General features: G+C 61.5%; 1 protein-coding gene across 5 annotated transcripts; it reads right to left on the bottom strand.

Annotated features, from left to right (window-relative positions):
- Positions 1–1,830: 1,830 nt before the first annotated feature.
- Positions 1,831–22,978, bottom strand: SNAPC4 (small nuclear RNA activating complex polypeptide 4). 5 transcript variants are annotated; one of them, XM_027615842.2, is made up of 25 exons: positions 22,457–22,782; positions 22,098–22,242; positions 21,321–21,367; positions 20,196–20,363; positions 19,921–20,046; positions 19,323–19,401; positions 18,875–18,956; positions 17,961–18,065; positions 17,802–17,874; positions 17,284–17,448; positions 14,372–14,519; positions 14,030–14,136; positions 13,787–13,881; positions 12,050–12,144; positions 10,996–11,075; positions 10,196–10,681; positions 9,742–9,842; positions 9,319–9,454; positions 8,914–9,160; positions 8,385–8,455; positions 7,788–7,898; positions 7,044–7,068; positions 4,800–6,493; positions 3,597–3,720; positions 1,835–2,636 (listed from the first exon to the last, which is right to left on the bottom strand). In XM_027615842.2, the coding sequence occupies exons 1-24, from the start codon at positions 22,751–22,753 to the stop codon at positions 3,604–3,606; spliced, it is 4,800 nt and encodes a 1,599-aa protein (XP_027471643.2). In that variant the 5' UTR covers positions 22,754–22,782; the 3' UTR covers positions 1,835–2,636; positions 3,597–3,603. The 5 variants fall into 5 exon arrangements, with proteins under 5 accessions (XP_027471648.2, XP_027471643.2, XP_027471644.2 ...); XM_035723659.1 differs by lacking the exon at positions 22,457–22,782 and adding an exon at positions 22,794–22,978 and having other exon boundaries at positions 1,837–2,636; XM_027615847.2 differs by lacking the exon at positions 17,284–17,448 and having other exon boundaries at positions 1,831–2,636.
- Between the last annotated feature and the right edge of the window lie 115 nt (positions 22,979–23,093).

The following is a 23,093-nucleotide window of genomic DNA, read 5'->3' as shown; positions in this document are numbered from 1 at the left end:
GGGAACCACTCTCTTGAGGCCTGGGCCAAACCAGAAGCCTCCTCCTGGTGGCGGGGACGGAGACGCTGACCCACTGCCACCTCAGAGCACCCTCAGCCGGTGTGGGAACGTGGTTTCCAGCCCAGAGGGGCTAGACCACGCTCCCAGAGGTCCAGGTGGCAGCAGGCGGGGTCTTTGCAGGAGTTTCTCTGACTTCCCATGGCCCTTGGTCATCCCATCCAGCCAGAGACACACACTAGCACTCAGTGGATGGCCCTTGGAATGTTCAGCCTGCTCCCTGCCTCTCCCGCCTAAAATCCACAAGTCCCACACCTGACACCCTGCTGTTGAGTCCATTGAGACGAACAAGCAGGTACCACGTGGCTGTGAAAGTGGACAGGCAGAAGAGTTGAGGCCACTTACTGCCCTTCTGGGGTAGGTGCCCCACAACCTGGCTCCCTGCCCCAGGAGCCCTGAGCAGAGAGACAGGTGTCTTCCTGGCACCTTCAGAAAGGGCAGCAGCCCCGCCTACCTCAGGGTCCTGGAGAGGCACCTGCACGGTGGGACACTGGTCAGCCTGGGCCAGCCCGATCCGATAAACAGGAGGAGGTGCTGCTGGCTGGCTGGCTGGCTGGCTGGCAGAGCCCAGGAGGAAAGCTGTGCACTTCCTGATGGTGCTGGTTAGCTCCACGGAGCCCGGCAGGTCCTGCCCAAGGGAGCCAGTCCCTGGGCCTGCCTTCTGATTCGTCTGCCTGGCAGGGCCCGGGAGGCGGGGCGGAGGAAAGTGGAAGTCTTGCTCAGAGGCCTGGAGGCCCAGCCCTGCGCCCACTAAGTGGAAGTGTGAGCAAAGACCCTCCCCGGAGCTGGAGGAGGTCAGTGCACTGTCCAGTCTGCTCTGGCCTGGACACGGGCTTCCGGAGGCTTCTCCAGCAGGGGTCGGCTGGGGACCAGCAGTGCAGGCAGCCTGCAAGGTGCAGGTGGGGATCCCAGGGCTTTGGGCCCAACTCTGGGCTCTCCGCCAGGGGCCCACACACGCAGCTGGCCAGCAAGGGGCCTTGATCACATGAGGGTTGCAGTGTAGCATCTAGAGGGCACGTGGCTGGAGAGGCCGCTGCGGCCCCCAAAAGGCCAGGGGCTTGGCCACGCTTGCCCCACAGGGCCACCAGCCCGCACCACAGCTAGCCCAGCACACCCCCGTCCCTTCCTGGAAGAGTCTCCCCTCAGCAAGCTCTCTCCGCCCAGGACACACGGGACTGTGACAGCCAGCTTCCAGGACCCTGAGGCCACTCTCCATGGCCCCCCAAACCAACCCCCAGGCCAATGCCTTGCCGGGGCAGCTGTGCTGGTGGCCGGAGATGCTGGCTGCCAGGCTGAGGCAACAGCTAGGGAGAGGCCGGACAGGCAGCGCAGGTCCTGACCAGGGCTCCTGGCTCCACCTTCCCAAGGCAGCTGCCTTCTGCCTGACCGGCTCCCTGCCTGTGGGCTCTCCATCCTCAGTCCCTGGGCTTTGCCTCCAGCGCGTCTGAGTCACGGGGTGGCGGGCAGCCTGCACCCCCCTGCCCCCCGCAGGTCTCTGGGAGGACAGAGGCTGACATGCCTCCAGAAGCAGCCAGTCCTGGGCCTGGAGCGGTGACCACCGGTGTCCCCGTTTTGCAAAATGAAGCTAATAAAAGGTGTCTCCCTCACAGTGGGTGTTTGTAAAAATTCAACAACAGAAACATCATGTTTTCCATATCAGAAACTAGAAATCAGTAACAAAAAGCTAACTGGAAAATCCTTAAACATTTAAAAATTAAACAGAAACCTCTAAACAACCACAGGTCCAAAGAAGCCCCCAGGAAAAGTAGAAACGAGCCAAAAAAGCACTGGGCACAAACTAAAAAGTGAAAGCACATTCACGAGGCTGTGTGGTGGTGGGTCAGTCCCAGTGGGTGCGGCACCCTGCGGGAGGGTCACATGCAGAGAACACAGGAACGAAGCCTCTAGAACCAAGTGCCTCAAAAGGCTGCACACCCAAACCAAGGCTGAGCATCCCTCAGAGCTGTGGAGGGTGCTGGGGCTTGGCATCCTGCCAAGAAGCGGCCGCTCAGGAGGAAGGCGGCACTGGCCTGGGGCTGCTGCACGACTTGTGGCAGCTTGGCTGCCGCTGGTTCCAGGAGCCCACCTCGGCTGGCAGGGTGGTCAGAAGGCAGCGAGGCGGGGTCCACCCCAGTCCCCGTGGCCGCACCAAGACCAGTGGCCACCTGGGAGCTCGTGGCAGGCCCCTCGGTCTGAGCCACAAGCATGTCTTGTGGAAAGGGCACCCCACACCCAACACTGAGGCCTGGGGTTCAGGGGGCTCCTCGGATCTCAGGGCCCAGCCAGCCGGCTCCCGACGTGGCCAGAGGCGGCCCCAACCCTCTGTACACTGCCCGGTCTCTCAGGGCAACATCACAAGAGCCTGAGGGCTTGCTTTTTAATAAAAAAAAAAATAAGCCATTCCTTTATTCCTTCAAACATCCCAATTTGTGCCTGAGGACCAGCCAAGCCCCTCTGGCCTCACAGTCCTGCTGGCGGAGCCTCTCCCAGTCTCCAGCTGCTTTGGCCTTCTCTGGAAGGGTCGGTGAGGGGCTCTCCGGGCAGGTGGGCTCACCAGGGTCCAGCATGGCTCCTGCCTCCTGGAATGCAAAGATGCCCTGATGGTGGGGATGCCCAGACTCCCAGCCAGACCCCATGGACGGTGCTGTAGGGCAGGAACCAAAGGTGGCACCATGCCCCCTTTGAGGGCACAGCAGAACCAGGTTGGCTGCCCACTTGCAGTCCTCACAGGGGCCATGCTGAGGGCAGACCCTGGGGCCTGGGTAGGCTTCCAAAGGACGCCCCTACCCCATTGGCATCCCCTCTGTGGACCCATCTGCCCTATTCCAGGACCCAGGACCTCTCAGGGCACGGCCCCCACCGTGCTCAGAGGAGCTGGCTCTTGTCTCCGGGACCTGTGGACCTGGACAGGGTCCTTCCCCCGCATGGGTTCTCCACCCCGTGAACTCAACTAATCCGTGCTGAAGGCCTACTTGGTGCCTGTTGTCTGCACACTGAGGCCCCAGCAGCAAAAACTACATTACTCCCCATAAGGGCACACGTTCACGGCAGAGATGACAAATATACACCTAGACCGTGTCAGCTGTAGAGAGCAGAGTGCGATCAAGACAGATGGACGCTGGGACAACAACGCTGCCTCAGGAGAACAGTCATAGAGCATCTCTGAGGAGGCGACCACTGAGCAGAGATGTGATCGGACAAAGGGAATGAGCCTCACAAACACAGAAGGAAGCTAGGCAGAGGGCCTAGTAATGCAAAGGCCCTGAGGCACATGTGTGCCAGCAAGAAGGAAGCACAGAGCCTGGGGTGTGGAACCCAGTGGGTGAGGGCTGCACCTGGGGGAGGGGGATTAGATGGCCCTTCCCCCGGGGGCCTCCACAACCCTGGGCCTGCCCCCAGAGGCCTGTATATACCCACACCCCACCTAACACCATCACATTTGGTGCGAGCGAGCTCCTAAGGGCCAGCCTGCCCTGCATCTGGACAGCTGTTGGCCCCCACATGCCCAGAGCAGAGCCACAGGGAAGGCCCACGCTTACCCTGCGCTCACACCAGCCGCCTCCTCTTCCGGACATGCCAGGCATGCCGGGTTCTCAGCACGTCAAGGTTGTCAGAACCATCCAGGCAGGAAGAGTCAGCGCTCTGCCCAGGGTCTGGGGCTCCCTGAGAACAAAACCCAGGCAGAGAAGAACAAGAGTGACTCCCTAGCAGAACAGGCAGGGAAAGTGGGGGCAGTGAGGAGTCACACCAGGGAGGAGGCTGCCAGGGATGTGCTGCTCCCTAGACCTGTCCCTGCAGACACACTGTGGCTTGCAGATGAACTGAGACTCCTGCAGGAGAGACATGGCCACACGCGGGCTCTGGTTCCCCACCAGCCCCCCATCCCACTTGCAGACTCCAATCCCCTTGGTGATGCCAGGGAGCCAGCCTCCCATGTCACGGTTCTCCCAGCCAGGCTTGGCAGGGCAGTGCCGAGAAACACAGGCAGATGACAGCGAAGAGCCTGCACGCAGGCCAGGGGACAGGAGGCCCTCCCCCCTCAGCCCCCAGCCACAAACCCTGCCTCCGCTGTCCTGACGGCACAAAGCCCCAGCTGGGCAAGGGCCACCACCCGCAGGAGACCCCACAACCTCCCTGATGTGACACACGAGGTGGCCCGGCTCTCCTGCTGGACCCAGGAACAGGGTCAGAGGACAATTGCTGGGAGCCCCGTGGGCACACGCAGCCACAGAGGACATGGGGACACCTTCCTGCGTGTTTGTATCAGGCTTCTTGCTAGGGAACAAGGAAAGCGGTTGGCCTCCACGGCTCAGAAAGCTCTTCCAGGGTACATGGTACCAGAGCTGCCAGCTGGAAGGATCTCGGTGTCCCCAGATGTGCAGAAACAAGGGTAGGCCCACCTCTGTGGAGCTAGTACCCCAATGCAGGAGCCCGTACGTGCGCAGGGTGCACAGGGCCTGAGGTCACCCGCTCCCTCAGGCAAGGCTTTGTAGTGGGGGCGGCAGCCCCAAGAGGGGCCAAGGGGTTTCGTGAGTGTAGAGGTTCCTTCCTCTGTTTTCCACACTGGCCTCAAAGGAGGGCCACATCCGCACAGACTGAACAGGCCTGGAGCCAGCTTCCTCCTCCCCAGCAACCAGTGGGCCAGCCCTGCTGGCCGAACTCCCACCCACAACTGGGCGGGGGCGCTGCAGACGGCCACGGGGGAGCTGGGGGGGGGAACCTCTGTGCCCATGGCCGCCTACCTGAACGGGGATGGTGGCTGCCGGCCCTGCCCAAGGACCACTTGTGGAGCAGCCATCAGTGAGCTCCAACTCCCCCAGGTCGTCCTCGCTCTCTGGCTCGGCCCTTGTGGCCACCGACAGGGTGGTGTGGACGCCGTGGGGAGACAGCGTGGCCAGGAGTGCGGGGAGGGTGAAGGCTGCCAGGAACCGAGCCTTCAGCAGCAGGTAGGCCGGGCTGTCCTGGAGCTGCCTCCGCACCTGTCCCAGCGAGGCCTGCAGGGCTCCGGCTGCCCCACTGGGCACGAGGGAGGTGGCTCTCTGCTCCAAAGCCTTCTTGTGGAGCAGGAGTCCAGACAGGGCCCGTAGGCTGCACAAGGCTGGGGGCTGGTAGGGCAGCCTGCTCCCTAGCGGGGGCACGCACACCCCCTGCTGTCCCCTCAGCCAATCCCGCACGGCTGCCTCACTCTCCTGGGACAGGAGGTCCAGGTCCAGGGCACCCCTCTCAGGCCCAGGCCGGGGTAGGGGTGGCCTCTCTAGGCCCAGAGGTCCCATGGGTCGCCCTGGCCCCGGGGACCCCGGTGTCCCTCCTGGGCCACTCCCAGGGCTAGTGCCAGCTTGCAGAGGGGGTTGGCTGGACCACGGGGGTTTTGCTTCAGGGTGGTCAGCCAGGAGTGTGGCCTGGGAGGGTATCCTGGGCGCAGCTATTTCCCTGGCCACTTGGGCCTCTCCAGGGAAGGAAGGTCCCCCAGGGACACGGGCCACGTCACTGCCCACTTCCACAGAACTCTGGGATTGGCAAAGCATCGGAAGGGTCGAGAGGTCTGCCCTGGAGGAAGAATCTGAGTCTGTGTCCATGTTGGCCGGGGGCTGCCAGGGGTGGCTCAGCCCAGGGAGCCTGGGGCCCTGGCCTACCCGCATCCCAGGCAGGGAGGACGGCAGAGTCACGGACAGTCCCTTGGCATCAGAGGTCCCTGCCGCCCCAGGAAGGCCCACCACGGCTGGCACAGGGAGCAGCCCCTGGGCTGTGAGCACCCAGGTGACAGGCAGAGGCGTGCTGGCCGCCACGTGAGGCCCACCCTTGTGCATGCCCAGAGCTGGTGTCAGGCTGAGGGGCTGGATAGGCAGCTGAATGGGGCTGGGGGCTGCTGGGAGAAAGAGTGGTGCCTCAGGCAGGCCCTGCTTCCGGGACGTGGCAGGGGCCTGAGACTGTCCCAGGCCACCCTGATGGCCACTCACAAGGACCCGGCTGGGAACTGGAGCTCTGGAGGCAGCAGGGGCAGCCTCCGTGGAGGCCAGGGTGCGGTCCAAGACTGGCAGGGTCGAAGCCCTCTCGTCCTTGCCTGAAGTACTCAGCCCCGCTGCTGCAGGGATCCCAGGCCCAGAGAGCGCCGTGTCTGTGGCAGCGGGGCCCGGGGCTGAGCGGGTGGGGGGCGGCTGTGGTAGACGGGGCTGGAGGATCAGTGGCGAGGACAGCACCAGCTGCGGTGGGAGAGCCACGGTGCCTGGGGTAGCGGCCTTCCTGGCCCGGGCCTCCCGAAGCCGCTTCTCCCGGAGCAGCTCGGAGACGGTCTTGGGCTTGGGCCGAGGGCCACACGGAGCTGGCGGGGGCGCCGGTGGACTGGACTCGGCACGGCAGAGCTGTAAACCCCTGCTCCCTTTGTGGCTGGTGCTCTGCTTTACAGCTTCTCGTGCCGGTGGATTCCGGAAGCTGCGGCCTGCAGGGAAGACACAACACACACGTGGATGAGCTCCATGCGTGCGAACCGGAGACAGGCCTCCCCCCTGTCCCATCGGAGGGCCCTCCTGGAGGGCGGGCAGCTGCTGGGAGTACAGAGCAGGAGCTTTGGCATCTGATCCGCACGTCCCAGACCTCCTCGAGCTCCTGCCGCAGCCAGGACAGCAGGGCCTGCCGGGTACCGGCCGCCAGCCCCATGCCTTCGGTATCTTCAAAACAACAACCGCCGGGCACCACTGTCCTCCTCACGTGGTCTCCCAGGCCCCCAGAGCCTCGCACGATGCTGCTGGTGTGGGGAGGCTGGTGGCAGCCAGCAGCAGAGGCCCCTCCTGGATGCCCGGGGCTGGCTTACGTGCAGGGTAGGTAGGAGCTTGAGCTGCCTCTGCCCACTCCCGCCTGCCACGCTCTGTCCCTGCCGTGGGATTCGGACAAGATCTGTCAGCAGGGCCACAGCTGTGCTACCCAAAACCCGAAATCCAACACCCCTTTGCCGTTAGGTTAGATGGTCCAGACAGGAACAGAGAGAGTACCTGGGGAGTCCCGCAACGAAGACATCTGAAAAACAAAAGTGTGCGCCTCAGGGAAGTTCCAGGGCCCAGACCCACTCTTCTCTACCTGCAGCAAAGCCTTCCTTCTGCTCTCACCTGCAGTGGGAGCAAGGCCCAAGCACCAGGGCCGGCCTCCCTCCCTCCCCACATCCTCCTACAAGCACCACTGGGTGAACTCATCATGGTGAGGTCAGGCCTATGTGGGATTTGAGGGAGAGGCAGGAGCTTGGCTCCCCAGGCAGAAGGAATCGGGGTCTCTGGGGCCTGGATGGCACCACAGGGCCAACCTGGTCATTCTGTCATTCCCTTCAGTTTTAACTGGACACAGGAATGCGACGGACCCCACGGACCCCACACCTGGCACCTCACCCCAGCAAGGCCAATGCCCAGAGCAGTAGATGTCCAAGAGCTTGGAGGCCTCCACGCAGGGGCGGCACGGTACCAGCTCTGCCCCCTCCCACCCCGACATGTTGTGAAGCCCTCAGGGCTCCAAGCAAATGGGCGGACACCTCCTAGAAGGGTTGCCGTGAGGGGGCCAAAAGCCAACAGGGCTGCTCTCAGGGGCTGGACCAGCCTAAAGGGGGACTCAGGAATGCCTCCTGTCTCTTACTCTCTGGCTGGACAGCTGCTACCCACCCCAGCACTGGCCTTGCCGTGTCAGGAAGAGGAGGGAGGGTGGCAGAAACCGGGTGAGCCTGTGCCGGGTGCTCACTCCCTACTTCTCACCTGTAGGAGCCCAGGCACTGGGTCCCGAGTGCCAGTCTGGAGCAGGGCAGGGGTTTGGGCCTTCCTCTCTCGAACGACCTCCATGCAGCCAGCAGTGTCAATCTGGAACAGCTGAGGGACACGCATGACACATGCATGGCACACGCACGACAAGGGCCTGTCCCTCTTCCCCGTCCAGGACCAAGATGACAAGGGCGTCTGCGATGAACTTGAGCCAGCTCTGACCACTGCTCGGGGTAGGTCCGGAGCCCGGCACAGCCCCTCAAGGCCATGACCCCTTTGCTCAGCCCCGGCCTGGCCTCAGAGCCTAGGTGCGTCGGAGCAAAGCTCCCTCGGAGCCGAGGTCTCCTCCGAGCTTCCATTTACGCACTGGGGTCCCAGCATCCCCGTCCCTCCTCAGGATGGGGTTTAACTGATGGTGGCAGGGACGGGGCTGTCCCTTCCATAGTGACTGGCCTACTAGGTGTTGCAAGGCACCGAAAGACCCTTTCCAAAGGTCTGAAACTTCAAAAAGTTAGATTTTAAGAAGTGAATCCACCTTTACCCAAGGAAAACCAAGCATAAGATAGAAAAGCTCTGCCTTACGGGGCTTCTCACCTGGATAAAAACAGTAAACGCAGGGGTGCTGGCCAGCCGGGCGTCTTGCAGCTGCTTCCTGATGCCATCGGCTGAGAAGACAAAGGCACACATGCGCAGTTACCAAGACCCCTCTCCCTGAGGCCCCAAAGAACCCCGCATCCATCTGCCGCCATGCTCAACCAGAAGGAAGGGCAGGAGCCCAGAGGGCAGGCTGGCCCTGACTGGCCTGTGGAGCCCCCCCGCCCCCCAGCCCCGAGAACACGACCAGCTCTCCAGAAACCTGCATGCAGGCACTGCGCATCCGAGCCCCGAGAAGACCCTTGCTAAGGCCCAAATGGCTGGTCATTTCCAGACTGTCCCTCGTGTGCTAAGCAAGTCAGAGACAAAACCCAAACAGCCCTCCAAAGGGATGCTTTCTAGAAAGATGAGACTGGCACAGGGGTCCCTCCCCGTGCACCCCCTCCCCAGCAAGGTCACCCCGTATCTGCCCTGTGTCTCCCCCACCCCAAACCCACAGGAGGCTCTCAAAAGAACCCTGGGGCAGTACCTCGAGTGTGCACGACGGCAGGCCTCCGGGGGGTGCAGGGCAGGACAACGTCGCCCACCCACGGGCTCATGGCCACCAGAAGCTGGCGCTCAATGAGCCTCCTCTGCAGGGCATGTCCTCGCCACTGCCGCCTGTTCCCGATCGTCCTGTGCCACAGCCGCCGTACATGGGGCCCGGCCACACCACTGTCACTGGGGCTGGCCCCCAGGGACGGGCTGAGTGGGCACGGTTGTCTCAGTTTCTCCTTCTGTGTAAGGAAGACAGACACCTGGGCTTCCCAGTCAGGCTGGGCTCCCAGGCTGCCCACAGCCCCACACACCACCCTCCACTCCTTCCCTGGACTGGGGAGGGGCCCTGGGCCGACAGGGCGGTGGCAGTGGGGGGCGACGGGGGGCCAGCTCCTACCAGCGTCTGGCGCCGGCGGGCTGTGTTGGTCCTGAGCACCTGCAGCACTGTCTCCAGTGGCACCTTCAGCAGACAGCTCCCACTCTGACGAAAAGACGGCGTGAGGCTGGACACGTGGGAAGCCCTGGTGCAGGGGCTGCAGAGGCAGCACACATCCCTGCGCCCGGGTCCCAATGCGGGGTGGCGGAAGCACTCTGAGGCATGACGGCCTCAGGAGGGTCCCTAAGGCCTGGCCACCCACCTGCCTACCCAGCTTGGCTGCAGCCAGCACCAGCAGAGGGCCCCTGCTCCCCCGGCCAGCCCCCCCGAGCCGATGGCACCGCAGGGGCTGGCGTGTGCAGTCTGCCTGGCTGCCTGGACAGCCTGCTGTCCCCTCAGGTGCCACAGTCTCCTATCTCTCCCAGGACAGGCCAGCCTGCTCACCGCAACTCCGCACACAGCCAGAGCCAGGGAGGTGGCCAGGGCCCTGAGAGCTCAGACGCCGACCGGGACAGGCATACACAGGGCTGGTGGACAGTGGGACCCTGCACAGGAGAAGTGTCTGGACTTCCGCGAGCCAGGGGAACACCCTCCTGCTTGCTGCCCCCTGCCGACCCCCACTCAGGGACAGACAGGTCAGAAATGGCTCCAAGTCTGCGGCCCCACCCGGCAGGGCCCCTGCACGGCTTATAAAGCAAACCTGGGGAAGTAGAGGCTGCTGCTCTGGACACGAGTCTCCTGCGCACCAGAAGTGAACGTTCTCTGGAGCCAGGACGGGTGTCTGACCCACTGCGCCCAGAACGCAGCTGACGCGAGCGCAGGCCGGCCCGCTGTGCCTTAGCACCAGCTAAGTGACCCCCGAGCAGCCATGTGGGGCGCACTGGGGTCTGGGGCCTACCTTGTCTGCCAGCTCCTCTGAGCTCGAGAGGTGCGTGTCCGCCGAGCCTGGGTGCCCGATGCCTCTCGCGCTGGTGCTGTGGGTCCCGGAGGGAGTGTGCGTCTGGCCTGCCTCCTCTGCGGAAGCCGAGGCTGTGGGGCCAGCAGCTCTGCTGTCCTGAGCCTCGCTGGAGGCCCGGGGAGGGCTGGGGGAGGCGGCACGGTGTCCTGGCCAGCCCCGGGCTCCCCCTGCGCACAGCTCACTGGTGCTCTGCCTGGCAGGCACCCACAGGTCCATGTCCGGCACGGTATGCTGTGCTGACGGCAGCGCCTGGCCACCTGCCCTGGCCTCTGGGGCTTCCTCTGGCTCTGAGTCCCCGCTGCTGCCGCCCCCGCTGCTGCCGCCCCCGCTGCTGCCGTCCCCGCTGCTGCTGTCCCCGCTGCTGGAGCTCCACCGCATACTGCCAAGGGGCCGCCGCCGCCGCCTCCTGCCCCGACTCTGCTTTTTCTGTGGGGAAGGGCTAATTGGAGTCCTCGGCCGCCCAGGGCTCACGGACCAGGGACAGCAAGCAGGCAGGCCAGCCCTTTGGGGAGAGACCCCAAGCAGGCTTGGACACGGCGCGCTGGGAGCACAACCCCCCACTCCCCCGAATACTCTGAGGGGACAGCAGCTATGGGAGAGGCTGGGGCTCTCTGCCCTTGACTTCCAGGAAGAAAAGATGCCAGGGCCAGAAACCAGATGTCCTTCCTCCCCTCCCCGCCCAGCAGTGATGCCGGTCCCACGGGTACAGGGCCTTCGACTGACTTTTGGCAAAGCCTCACCCTGACCATGATCTTCCACTTGCTCAGACACTGGGAGCCCGTCCGATGGGGTAGTTCAGAAGCTATTTTTGCCCAGTGACCTACAAAAGCAAAACAACGCGGAAGTTGCTTCCCATGGTCTTTGATGACATGTTCACAGCCTGAACAAGAGGCTCTTCTCGCAGATGCGTGGTCTCCCGTAGAAGACCTGCACCGTGTTCCGAGGGAACGCGTGCTCCGCTGCACACTGCTCCCCACGTCGGAGAAGCTCAGTGACAAGTGGGCCTTCGGATTCTCAATGGATAATCAGCCCTTTAGCAAGACTCTAGAAAACACACAGACAAGAAGAAAAAAACCATCTGCGTTTATGTAAACACAGCCCGTGCAATCCTGCCACACCCCGGCTTCTACACCAAACGTGGCAAACTATTCTCTCTCCCGACTCCACAGGCAGGAGGACACTGGTGCCTTGTGTTTAGGGCAGTGTGACTCCGTGCCACACTCAGGATTCTGCACACACTTGAACTCAACAACACCACATCTAGGGTCTGTTTCTGAGGAGATGCTGCAGATAATGAGCAGATGCAATGACCAAGCCCTTCGCTCCTTCCAGGAGCAAAAGGGGCAGAAATGAGAAACAACAGAAACATCCATCGAGAGACAGGCGGCTGAGGAAGTTCCGTGCTCTTTCTCAGGGAGACAGGATGTGACTGTTGACAACAACGGGAGAACAAAGGACGCGTGAAGACAGAAAAACAGTCACAACGGACAAGAGAATGCTAAGTGGAAAGTGGCGGACTCCATAAACTCACACCGAGTGACTCAACTTTAAAAAAAGCTGCCCTAGAGATGGGCCCAGAGAGCGGGCTGCGCAGGTGCATGTGGCCGGCAGCAGCCATCCCCAGGAGAGGAGTGACGGCGCTCCTGAACTCTGCATCCCGACCGTTCGGCAGTGCGCAAGGGAGAGAAGCTGCTGCCCGCTGAGCCGGGGAAAGGCTGCGGACAGGAGGGCAGCTGGGGTCGCCGCGAGCCGTGCCTCCTGGGGGCTCAGGGCCTGCAGAGGCCCAAGACTCACCAACACCGTACTTCTCGATCAGCTCAAGCAGCTTCCCCTCTTCACTTGCGTTCCATCGTCCCTTTTTCAAGCTGAAGTGCAGCCGTCTGAGGTACCTGAAAGTGGCAAGGACACAAGGGTGTTTCGGGCGCCAGAATGCCCTCCCGCGACTGTCCCCACGCCGGCAAGGGCTCCCGAGACCCGGCGACAAAAGCTCAGGGGACGAACAGAAAACACAGAATAACTGAACTTCATGAAAATTAAAACCTTGATGTGTCTCACAGGACGCCATCGAGAAAGACGGGCAGATGAGACCTCGGATAAGGGACTTGTAGCCGAACATGTATCAACTCACACAAACCGTGACACAAAAACAACTCGGTTTTTTAACTGGGAGAATGACAAGAACAGATGTTTTTCCAGAGAAGACATGCAAAGGGCCGGGCAACACACAAAGATGCTCAATGCCAGGAGCTGTCAGGGAGCCACGAACGGAAGCCACCAAGACGCCACCTCACACCCCACGCCTGCGGGAGCTGGGGTTCATGGGGGCTGGTGAGGGTGTCTCCCATGGGGGCACAGGGCAGGGCCGCCACTGCGGGTAACCACAGCATCACATGCCCTGAAAACCCCACTCGCAGGCACACATCCAAGAGCACCGAGCGTGCCCGTTCACACAGACACTGCCGTTGCCAAGGCGAACCCACGAGGCGGGGGGGGGTGTGTGTGTGTGTGTCAGGACTTCATGCACTTATCTTTTCAGTCCTCTCTACACCCAATGCGGGGCTCGAACCCATGGCCCCAAGATCAAGAGTTGGGCACTCCACTGACCACGCCAACCAGGTGCCCCGGGGCTTCGTCGTTAAGACCAAACGGTACTCTAGTGTCTGTCCAGCTTGAGAACAACTTTTGTCATCAACCTGTTCCTCCACTGACATAGTCAGTTCCTGCCATGTGGCCCCATGACCAGCGCGGTTACGACCACACGTGTGTAGGTGCCCGTGTGAGGCCTGGCTTCCGGTTCCCGCGGGCGGGCGGCAGTTTGCCGGCCAACAGCATGGTTCCCTGGCTAGCTGCCCAAGGAAGCGGCACCGCACCACGCACGCTCCGCACCCTCGTCTAAACTTGCCCTTTTGTGCGGCCTTAAAACCACCGTCCTGACGCGCGCAAGGTGGCATCTCGCTGCTGCTCTCCCTGTTTCTGTAACGACTAACGACACTGAGCCCTGTCTCGTGCGCTCTCTGGAGAAAGGTCTATTCGAGCCCTTGTCCCTTTCCTCGATTGTTTGTTGTTGGCAAACAGCGTTTCTCTGGGGGGTGGTCACTGCGTTCTGAAGTTGCCTGGGGTGACGGCTGCACGGCTCACCAACAGTAACCCCCCAGAACCCCTCACTGGAGTATGTTGCACGACATACAGATTAAGTTATCATGAACCGTTAAAAAAAACAGGCTGAAGAAAGGACATTCCCAAAGCAGCCTTCCAGAGACCTTGCCGTCAGGGGTCTGGAACAGGAGCTTCAACAACAGAGTCAGGGAAACGCCCCCTGGGCCACCTCAGGTTGAGCCCATACAAAAGTCTGCTTCAAAAAAACCAACACGCATCCTGCTTCCTAACCAGACACCCTGGCTACGCAGGGCTCCCAGGTCACCCCAGCCTCGGCCAGCAGATCCCCTGGGGCCGCAGGCTGCTCGCCCACCCTCTGGCCTACCCAGAAGCAACCCCAGCAAGGCCTCCCTCACCCAGCGAGGTCCAACTCACCGATCTCGGCACTGGGCATCGCTCCTACCTGGCACCTCTTCCCGGATTTTAAACCAATCCTGCTCCCCATATTTGGCAACTGCTTGAAGCAACTTCTGCAGTAAAGGACAGCGAACAAGTAAGGCCTCTACAGGCAGCCGTAAGCTCCCCAGCCCGCACCAGTCCATTTCAGAAGGGACAGTGGGCGCCGAGGCTCACATCCTGGAGTACGGCTCTCCTTGGCTTCTGCGACCGTATACTCACCGCGTCTTCCTCTGGGGCCCAGAACCCCTTCTTCAGGCTGGGGTCCAAGCTCTTGGTCCACCGATAGATGAGCTGCATGGAGTCTCTCCCTTCCATGTAGTAGACAACTGGGGACAAAGGGGCCTGATGGGCACCGCGCTTCCTGGGTCACTCAGCAAGGAGCTGCTCTGGTCACTAGGTCATTGGGCCGTGGGGTGCAGGGGCTGGGTGACCCCGGGCGTCCCCCTTCAGCCCCTCAAGCCTGTCATGACTGAGGTGCCTCCACCCGTGAGGGGCCTTGGGTCCAGGGGCTTGCGAGCCTCAGCGGGGGGCACAGGGAGCAGGGCCCACACGGACACTCACTTCTCCGGTAGGGGATGTGGCTGCCGACGCGCATCTCCTGGACAAGCTGGGTGAGCAGGCGGTCCTCCTCCCGTGTCCACTCCTTGCGCTTCAGAGCCTTGTTGTGCTGCTGGTACTTCTGCAGGCACTGGAAGGCGCTGCGGTTGGTCTTCCGAGGCCCCAAGACCAAAGCAAAGTGGGTGTTACTGGGTGTGTACCCCCCGCAGAGGGACGGCCAGGGTGCTGTGAACCGAGCTTATCGCCCCTAGCAGACCCTGCAGGGACAGTGGAGAGCCTGACAGAAGGAGGCCGCGAAGCACCAGTCTGCACGTTCAGACACACAGCGTGTCCAGGTAAGTCCGTTAACGCTGCACTCACATGACCCCAGAGCGACACTGGAGTCCTCAGCGGGCACCGCCAGCTCAGCAGCCTGGAGGAGCCTCCCTGCAGAGCACGCGCCTCTGATGACGTAGGGGCTGCACAGCGGCCCTAATCCGGGGGCCCCAACGGGCCTCTCTGGGGATGCCACCCTAGGGAGAGCTCCGGACTGACTGTATCTCGGCTTCCATATGGGCTCCAACTCAGCACATAAAGCACCAGTCTCCATGGCAGGTGCGGTCGCCCAAGCCTGTCCCCTCATTCATCACCTTATGGGGAGAGTATCTCCCAAAAGCTAATCGATGCGATTTGAACTTTTTTCCTAAAGAAAACCCTTGAGTTACAGAGAACACGTATGGTTGGACACACGCAATCTGCATGCCTATGAGGTTTGGGTTTGGGGACGCCTTTTAAGACACAACACCAAAAGCATGGTCCTTGAAAGAACGGATCAGCTGGACTCGACTAAGACCTTTTGCTCAGTGGAAGACGTCAGAAAAATGAGAAGACAAGCTGCAGACAGGAAAAAATGCTTGTGAGACATGTCTGGTAAAAGCTGTTCTCCCAAATACACAAGACTTTAAAACTCAGCAAGCGGCACCTGGGTGGCTCAGTCGATTGAGCGTCTGCCTTCAGCTCGGGTCATGATCCCAGGGTCCTGGGATCGAGTCCCACATCGGGCTCCCTGCTCAGCGGGGAGCCTACCGCTTCCCCTGCTTGTGCTCTCTCTGACAGATAAATAAATAAAACATTTAAAAAAAATAAATAAAAAAATAAAACTCAGCAAAAAAACAATCCGATTAAAAATAAACCAAAAACCTACACACTTAGCCAAAGAAGACATGCAAATGAGACCTAAAGCAGCCTGTATCTGTCATCACGGAGATGCAGAAGTGCATGTGATGCTAACACACGTCGTCTGGGAGCACCGCCCGAGTCTGGAGCCCAGACGCCACCACAGGCTGGTGAGGGTGCAGGGCAGCAGGACCCCTGCCTGTGGCCGGGGGTGCACAGCACGGGGTGGCCACTCTGGAGAACAGACCCAAACATCCTCTCAGCATACGACTGCTCCTTGGTGTTTACCCAAAGGACCTGAACACTCACATCCACACGAACGCCTGGGCACAGACGTTAACAGCACCTTCACAACTGCCAAATCCTGGAAACGACCAAGATGCCCTCAGCAGGTGGAGAGACAAAGTGAGATGGATCTAGACAATGGGGTGTTTTTCGTGCTAAAACGGAACACGTGGGCAGGCTGGGAAAAGGCCCGGAGACACCTCGGTTCCCGAGAGGAGGAAGCTGCGGGGACAGGCCCCCAGCTCTGGGTGGCCCTGGAAGAGGCACAGCATAGGTGGCAGAGCACTAGTCTGCAGGAGGCTGCCCCGCAGACCCGTGTCCCCGTGCACTGTGCAAGCCCACATGGGGCAGCCCCCCAGCAGCACAGCCCTGACGTGCACATCGGCTCTGGGTGCGGCGGTGTGTCAGCACAGACCTGTCCTCGGTTGAACAGAAGCACCGTTCTGGGAAGGGATGATGCTGGTGGGGGGGCGAAGGGCACAAGGGGAGTCTCCGCCCCTTCCTCTCACTTTTACCGAGAACGAACGCTGCTCTAAACCAAAACCCTAAATAAAACCCCAGAAACTAAGAAAACAAAGACCAAAAACGACTTTAAAAGCCCAACTTACCAACCGTACGAAGCATAAGTGTACATGCGCCAGCTTACCCAGCAGCTCAGTACGTGAAACACAACTATTAGACACGCGGGGGGGGGGGGGGGGGGCGTGCCTTTCTGATGTGGGCACAGTGCTCCGGCCAAGCGGCTCTACAGACTGAGCTTGGCAGGACAGACGGACCATCTGCCACCCTAGGGTCTATGCTGGTCTCTGGGCAGCTTCGGTTTAATCGGTTCGCTGCGAGCGTGTGCCTGTCTGTAAGAGTGCTCCATTCAAACATGGGGACTTTACTCATCACCCTCTCAGGCCGTGAACCAGTGAAATTCAAACAGAGCACAACACAAAGGATTCCTGAGACACCTAACGACGTACAGATGAGAAGGACCCTCCTACACAAACTAAGGTTTGAAGGGGCGGCAAAGGGTCCTAGTTCACAGTGAGCTGTTCTGAGAGAGGCGAGCTTCCAACACCTTCATGGTGCAGACAGAAGCTGAGTGGAACTCTTGGTCCTCGCCTTAGAAATGAGGAAAACACCACAAGAACCCAGAGAAAACCGGGAAGAGCGTTCCCCTCGAAACCCATCAGAACCAACTCCTGACTTGATGGAAATAAGGAAGGACCCAGCTAAGACAGGCCCTGGGAGGGAGACGGAAGACGAGTGAGCACTCGGAGACAGACGGAGGCTGAGGAGCCAGAAGTGCCCAGAGACGTGGCCCAGAGAGGGGTGGAGAGGCTGTTCTCCCTGTAGGCCACACCCTCAAGAGCGGCGTGATGAAGCAATGTGCCGGCTCCCAGTACTGGGCTGTGATGCTCAGCCCGTGGTGACCCCAAGCCCGCCCAGCCTCCCAGCCATGCACCTGAGGCCCCTCCGGTCCTCACCCCCAGCTCCTTGGCGATCTTCTGCCACTGCAGATGGCCATGCTCAGCCGCAAGGGCCTTCAGCTGGTCTACCTCCTGCCCGCTCCACTCCTGCTTGTTTATGCTCGGGTGCTCGAAGTTCTGCCAGAACTTCCGGATCTCCTCCGCACTGCGGCCACCCTCAAACTGCACCAACAGGGAAACCCAAGCTGCAGGGGCTGTTGCTCGCGGACGGCTGGCAGCTTGGCACCCGGGGAGAAGTGGGGTCCCAGCCCGGGTTGCCAGGACTCACACACCCAGAAGCGAGGGGTCGGCTCTAAGCACGAAGCCTGAACCTTCGTGCTCATCCGTCTCTGAAAAGGTAGCTCACCCCGGCGGGGCAGGCCTGACACTCACCTGCCCAGGGGCGCCGCAGTAGGTCTGGCGGCCACCAGGGACTTAGCCTGACTGCCTGAATCTGACCCTGCCGATGCCAGCCCACGCCCTCCACTGCCAGCACGGCCACGAGCCGCCGTTGGCCCAGTACTGCCCCGACTCACGTTAACGTTCGAGATCTTCTCCCAGTCGTGACTGTCCAGCCTGTTGCCCAGCAAGGCCTCCTCTGGGAGCTGCCTGGAGACAGAAACAGGCTGCCAGGCTCACACCGGGCCTTCCATGCCTCTCCCCAGGCCACAGCCTCCCTGTAAGACCCAGCTCACCGAATGTCCTGGACTTCCCTCTCCGCCTCCCTGCTCTGCTTCTCCAGGACCTGCCTCTCTGCCTCACTCGTCACCCTACTCCGTTTCTGGTGCAAGTACTCAAGCCTACAGGGCAGGTAGAGACACCAGGGTTACCCACATCGTGGCTGTGCTCGGGGGGGGGGGGGGGGGGCACGGGGAGGGGGGGTGTCTTGGGTCCAGTGCAGTTTCCCTGAGTACTCAGGCATGCACATCACTCCATAGGATGAAGCTGCGTGTCAGGAAGCACACACTGGAGCCTGGCTCCGACTCCAAGCCTGCCTTGCGCAGGCAGGAGGCTGCCCGGCTTCCTGCCCACGGGAAGCAACGACACTCCCTCTCCTGCTGTCACTGCAGTTGTGAACACACAGACAGCAATTGACACCACTGATTCGGCATCCCAGCTACCTGCCTTGGACCCCGCACGCAGGGAGGTGTTCTGCGGGAAGCCTGGTGACAAAGCCACGGCCTACTTAAGCCTGCAGTTGGCCCTTCTGGAGTCCAGGGAGAAGAAAGCCATCCCTGAAGCAAATCCTGACCCACACATCAAGCCCTGAGACTAGGGGCAGCCCCTGGAACCCCTGGCCCAGCCCCAGGTGCTGTGATTTGGTCGCATGGTGTCACCCCAGCACAACATAAAAAGTCTCACGCACGGTCCACATTCAGACCAGAGAAACCGCCCGAGCTGCATGACTGACTGCGGCCACTCGGCCTGCCCAGCTCTCGCATGCCTGACCTCGAGCCCAGATGCCTCTTTGGGGAAAAGTTCCAGGGATCAGCACCTCTTCCGCTGGGAGCAGGGGACGCGGCTGCACTGAGTGTCCGTGACAAAGCATTGAGCCCGGACTCCCTCACTCGCCGGGGAGGCCGACGTCCATGACTGTGCTCGGACTTACTTCAGTAACTTGGGCTGAAGCAGGCGCTGCAGGCGGTCGCTCACCACTGATCTTCGGAGCAAGGCCTTTTCCCAGTTTTTCCCTAACGAGAAACAATGACATCAGCAACGCCTTCCCCTACTTTCACGTGAGGAAGCTGTGGGCACATGACCAGGCCAGGACCACAGAGCTGGCAGGGGAGCTGGGCTGTGGGCCCAGGGCCCTCTGTCCACCAAGCAGGATGCCCTGGCCCAAGCTCACAGCTGGGCCCGTGGGGCTGGGTGTTCAGGGATGAAAAGGAAGACCAGACAGTGATCTGTGGGGATGGTGGCCCCACGTGGCCTGGGACAGGCAAGGGCTTTGAGGGGCCAGTCCCAGTGGTCAGGGCCCGAAGAAGCCCACAGAGCCACAAGAAGGCATCTGAGGAGAGGCAGGGCTGTGGTGCTGAGGCCCCGGCCTGGGCACTTACACTTAGTCACCAAGAGCTCCTCGAAAGCCTTGATGCCCTGGGCAGCCTTCTCCCGCGTCTCTTCATTGGCAGGAGGCCCCTGCCAGACAAAGCAGTGTCACACCATAGACAGAACCCAGGTATGCTCACCTCACGGGCCAAGCATGTCCCGGTGGGGCCTCACTAAGACTCTGGAGCCCTTTCCTTCAGCCTCCTCGAGCAGTTTGGCCACGTGGGAGGCCTGGCACCAGACATTTGGGCCCAGAGCTACTCCCTGGTGAGTGGCTGGGGGCCGTGAGGAGCATGGGGCGGGCTCAGTGGCTCCACAGGACCTCGCTACCAGGCCACCACAATTCTGCCAAGCTGCCCCACCCATGGTGCCACCTCTTATGGAAATGCCCCCAGGGTTCATCTGTGGAGCTGAGGTCAGCTTGCCACATTCCAAGGCTGGAGACCCTGACTTTCACCACTGGCAACCAAAAAAAGTTTGAGAGAAGCTAAAGAATATCACCCTGAACAACCCAAGGGAATTCACAACAGCCACAGCAAGTTTGGAAACGAGAGCTCCTTCCCGTGCAGCTCCACCCTCCCTGATGAGAGCAGGGCCCCCGCTACTCACCACCCCGGTCACTCTGTCCTTGAAGTAGGGTTTCATGAAGTGCCCTACGTACAAATTCGGGGGCAGGCTCTTGCTGTCCTTCACCTTGGAGCCCTTGGACCCTGCCAGGTCACACATGATCTCCTCCTGTGGCAGATACAAAGGGCCCATCTGGGGTCAGGCAGCAGCGACTCCCTTTGTGAATGGGACCCGGGCAGTCAGGGAACAGACAGAGCTCAAAGCCCTATTCTGGGGTGTCTGGCCATGGCGGTTCTGAAGGCCAGGCCCTGTCCTACCTGCTGCTCCTGGTTCTGGGCCAGTAGGAGGCTGACCTCCACCAGCCTCTCCTGGATGACCTCCTGGTAGACCATGTTCAACTGCAGGCAGGTCTCTGGGTCTTCAGGAAGGGTCTTTTCCTTGGGGTCATCCTCACCATTGCTGGCCTCACCCCACCTCTCCTCTTCCTGGTTACAAGTGGGAAACTGCAGGTGAGGAAGGAGGCATGCAGACGCTGCCCCACCTCGTGACCCAGGGCAGCACAACGAGCCTCTGAGCTCACGCTCCGGTCCCTGGGCCAGCAGGAGACCACCCTGATGTGGGACTGTGTCCAGCATATGCACGTTCCACAACTTGAGACAAAAGAAGCAAACATCTGGAAATATATCTTGGGTGGGAAAACGTGAAAAGCTAAATACCGTCTACTTTCCACAACGTTTCTATGGAACTCGAGGCTCAGGATGGGCTCGTGCGCTCTCGTCACTGGCAGGGAACGGTGAGCCCCAACACGTGTGAGGACGGACGCTGCAGCAGCAGCAGCACTAAAACCCGGGAACAACCCGTAGGACCGTCAATGAGGAGCTATGATAAACCTAAGCCAAAGGCACTACCTGGCCGTTAAAAATCAGAATCAACTCTGTACCTGCTGCCTTCATTAAAAGACAAAAAACAAATTGTAAAAATTCTCCAAATTAACATGAAATTCTAAAGTAAAAAGTAGCAATAAAAACTGGCCCGACTGAGGAACTATGTGCCAGACACCGTCCTGGACAATCACACGTGCGGAGTGACTTGTGCTGTGACTACCCCACTGCACGCTGGAAACCGAGGCAGACAAGTAAGCTACAAAGGGCCAGACCCAGGCAGCACGCTCAAAACCTTCCACGCATGACGCCATGCCCAGACACATACGCGTCATAGAGAGCTTAGGAAAGTCAGGAGGCGTGAACGCCAAACCTCGGACAGATGTTATTCTAGGAACAATTTTAATTTTGGTGACAAATACTTTGTGACGCGATGCTTCCGGTAACAAACACCTGGAAAAACCGAGATGTGCTCAGAGCACTCCCCGCTTGGTCTTGGGCCCACTGGCAGGGTGGTGTCTGCCTTGGTGGGTACCACAAACAGCCCAGGCCAGTAGTTACCGAGCCTGGGGAACCAGTAGCCTCCGAGTCCTCCTCTGGCAGTGAATCTGTGGGAACACAAGCACACCGTGTGAGCGACCAGCAACAGAATCCCGTATCTGCTAAAGAGATGTCCAGTAGGTACGGCACAGGGTTTTTCCTGATGGCCACGGGCGGGGGAGACGCTGAAAGGCCTCAGGACAAAACCGGACCTTCCTTCGCCATCAGCCAGTGGCTGAGCGCCACTCACTGACTAGGCAAGACAGGCCCTGAACTAAGGGCAGGGTCAGCCAGAGAGGGAAGACCTCGAAGGAGCCAGCCCCGTCCTGGGGGTGCTGGAGTCAGGGGCGGGGGCATGGCTGAGGCCCTGATTACAGGCGAAAGGCAGGCCCTGGCGTGGTCTGAAACTCAGAAACAGCCTCAGACCTGCACCTGGTGCCAGGGAGAGGCCCGAGGGCCCCGTCTCTCGTAGGTTCTGACCATGTGGGCAGGCCTCTAATCAGAGCTGTGGTGAGGGGCCTCAGGGCCCAGGGGAGCACCGAGGACAGCATGTGGGGGTGACTCCCAGCTGTCCGGCGTGGCGGCAGCGGACAAACTGAGCTCTGGAACCTCTGATGCCTGAGGACAGCCCGCCAACCTCCCGAGACAGCGCGCTCACTCACAGCCAGCAGGTCCTCGGCCAACTGAGGAGCGCTAACAGGCCGTCCCGGGGAGTAAGGGCAAGGTCAGTGTGGCCGAGCACCACGTTCGTCTGGAGGGCAGGTGGAGGGGCTCCAGCTGTGGCCCGTGAAAGCGTACCTGCGTCAGAATCCAACGGGAGACCAGACTCCGAGACCCCCACTCCGACGCCCGAGGACGTGGGATCCAAAATCCTCTCAAGCTCCGCGATCTCCTTTGCTATCTTCTCTCTTTCGGCGTCTACGTCCATGACTTCTACCTGCCACTGGGACGGATCGCAGAATCTCACAGACCCGCCCCTGACCCGGGCACGCCCCTGGGGGCACCACGGAAGCCTGACCGAAGCAGGCGGTCCCGCTCGGGGGAGCCCTGGACCACTGACCCGACACCCCCCACACCCGCGAACACACCCACTGTTTGCTCCCCGGGGGCGCTGAAGCCACGTGGACGTGGCCGGCCCGCTCGAGGCTGTGACCTACGGGGGCAGCCGGACGGGCACCGGCATGGCCCCAGAGCCTGGTCTCCGCCTTCCCCGGCCCGGCCGGGCACCTGGGGCCGACACGGCGGGGTGTCGTGGCTGAGGCACCAGGGCACAGGGACGCGGCCCAGGCCCTGGGAAACCCGAACCCAGCAGCACGGCGGAGGGCACGGGGACGCAGGTGGCAGGTGTGGCGCCGGGAAGGCCGCCCCCGGGGGGCAGGGTCCCCCGCGTCTACAGGGGCGCCGGTCCGGGAGGCCGCGGCGGGGCCGAGGGCCGGGAACAGAAGGGGGCTCATGAGGCTTCGCGGAGGGACGGCCCGGGGGCTCCGCACGGACCCGGGGCCGGAGGCCAAGCCAGAGGAGGACGCCAGCCGGTCCCGCGGCGCGAGGTGCACACTCCGAGCGCGAGTGAGCCGAGCCGGCCGAGAGCCCGGCCGCCACCACCGCCGCGGCCCGGCCCCCCCGGCCCCCGGCCCCGCTCCTCCCGCCGCGGCCCGGCCCCATCCCCGGCGACCGCGCTGCCGCCCTCACCCTCAGCCAGCGCCACCGCCCCCCACACTTCCGGCGGCCGCACAACCGGAAGTCCCGCCCCGCGGCCGCAGCGCGGGGCACGCCGGGACGGGGTCGGCGAGCGGG

Source organism: Zalophus californianus, chromosome 13 (assembly GCF_009762305.2).
Source record: "Zalophus californianus isolate mZalCal1 chromosome 13, mZalCal1.pri.v2, whole genome shotgun sequence".
NCBI classification, from domain to species: Eukaryota; Metazoa; Chordata; class Mammalia; order Carnivora; family Otariidae; genus Zalophus; species Zalophus californianus.
Note: the sequence above shows the minus strand (reverse complement) of the source record. Positions and strands in the feature narration are given on the sequence as shown.

Bases quoted from the DNA above. Each gene is read 5' to 3' on its own strand.
- SNAPC4 (XM_027615842.2), bottom strand. From the start codon at position 22,753: ATGAGCCCCCTTCTGTTCCCGGCCCTCGGCCCCGCCGCGGCCTCCCGG. The intron at 20,047-20,195 runs GTAGGACAGGGC...TATCTGCCACAG, and splicing joins CCCAGAACCAGGAGCAGCAG to GAGGAGATCATGTGTGACCT. The intron at 7,069-7,787 runs GTGAGAAGTAGG...TTTGTTTTTCAG, and splicing joins CAGTGCCTGGGCTCCTACAG to ATGTCTTCGTTGCGGGACTC.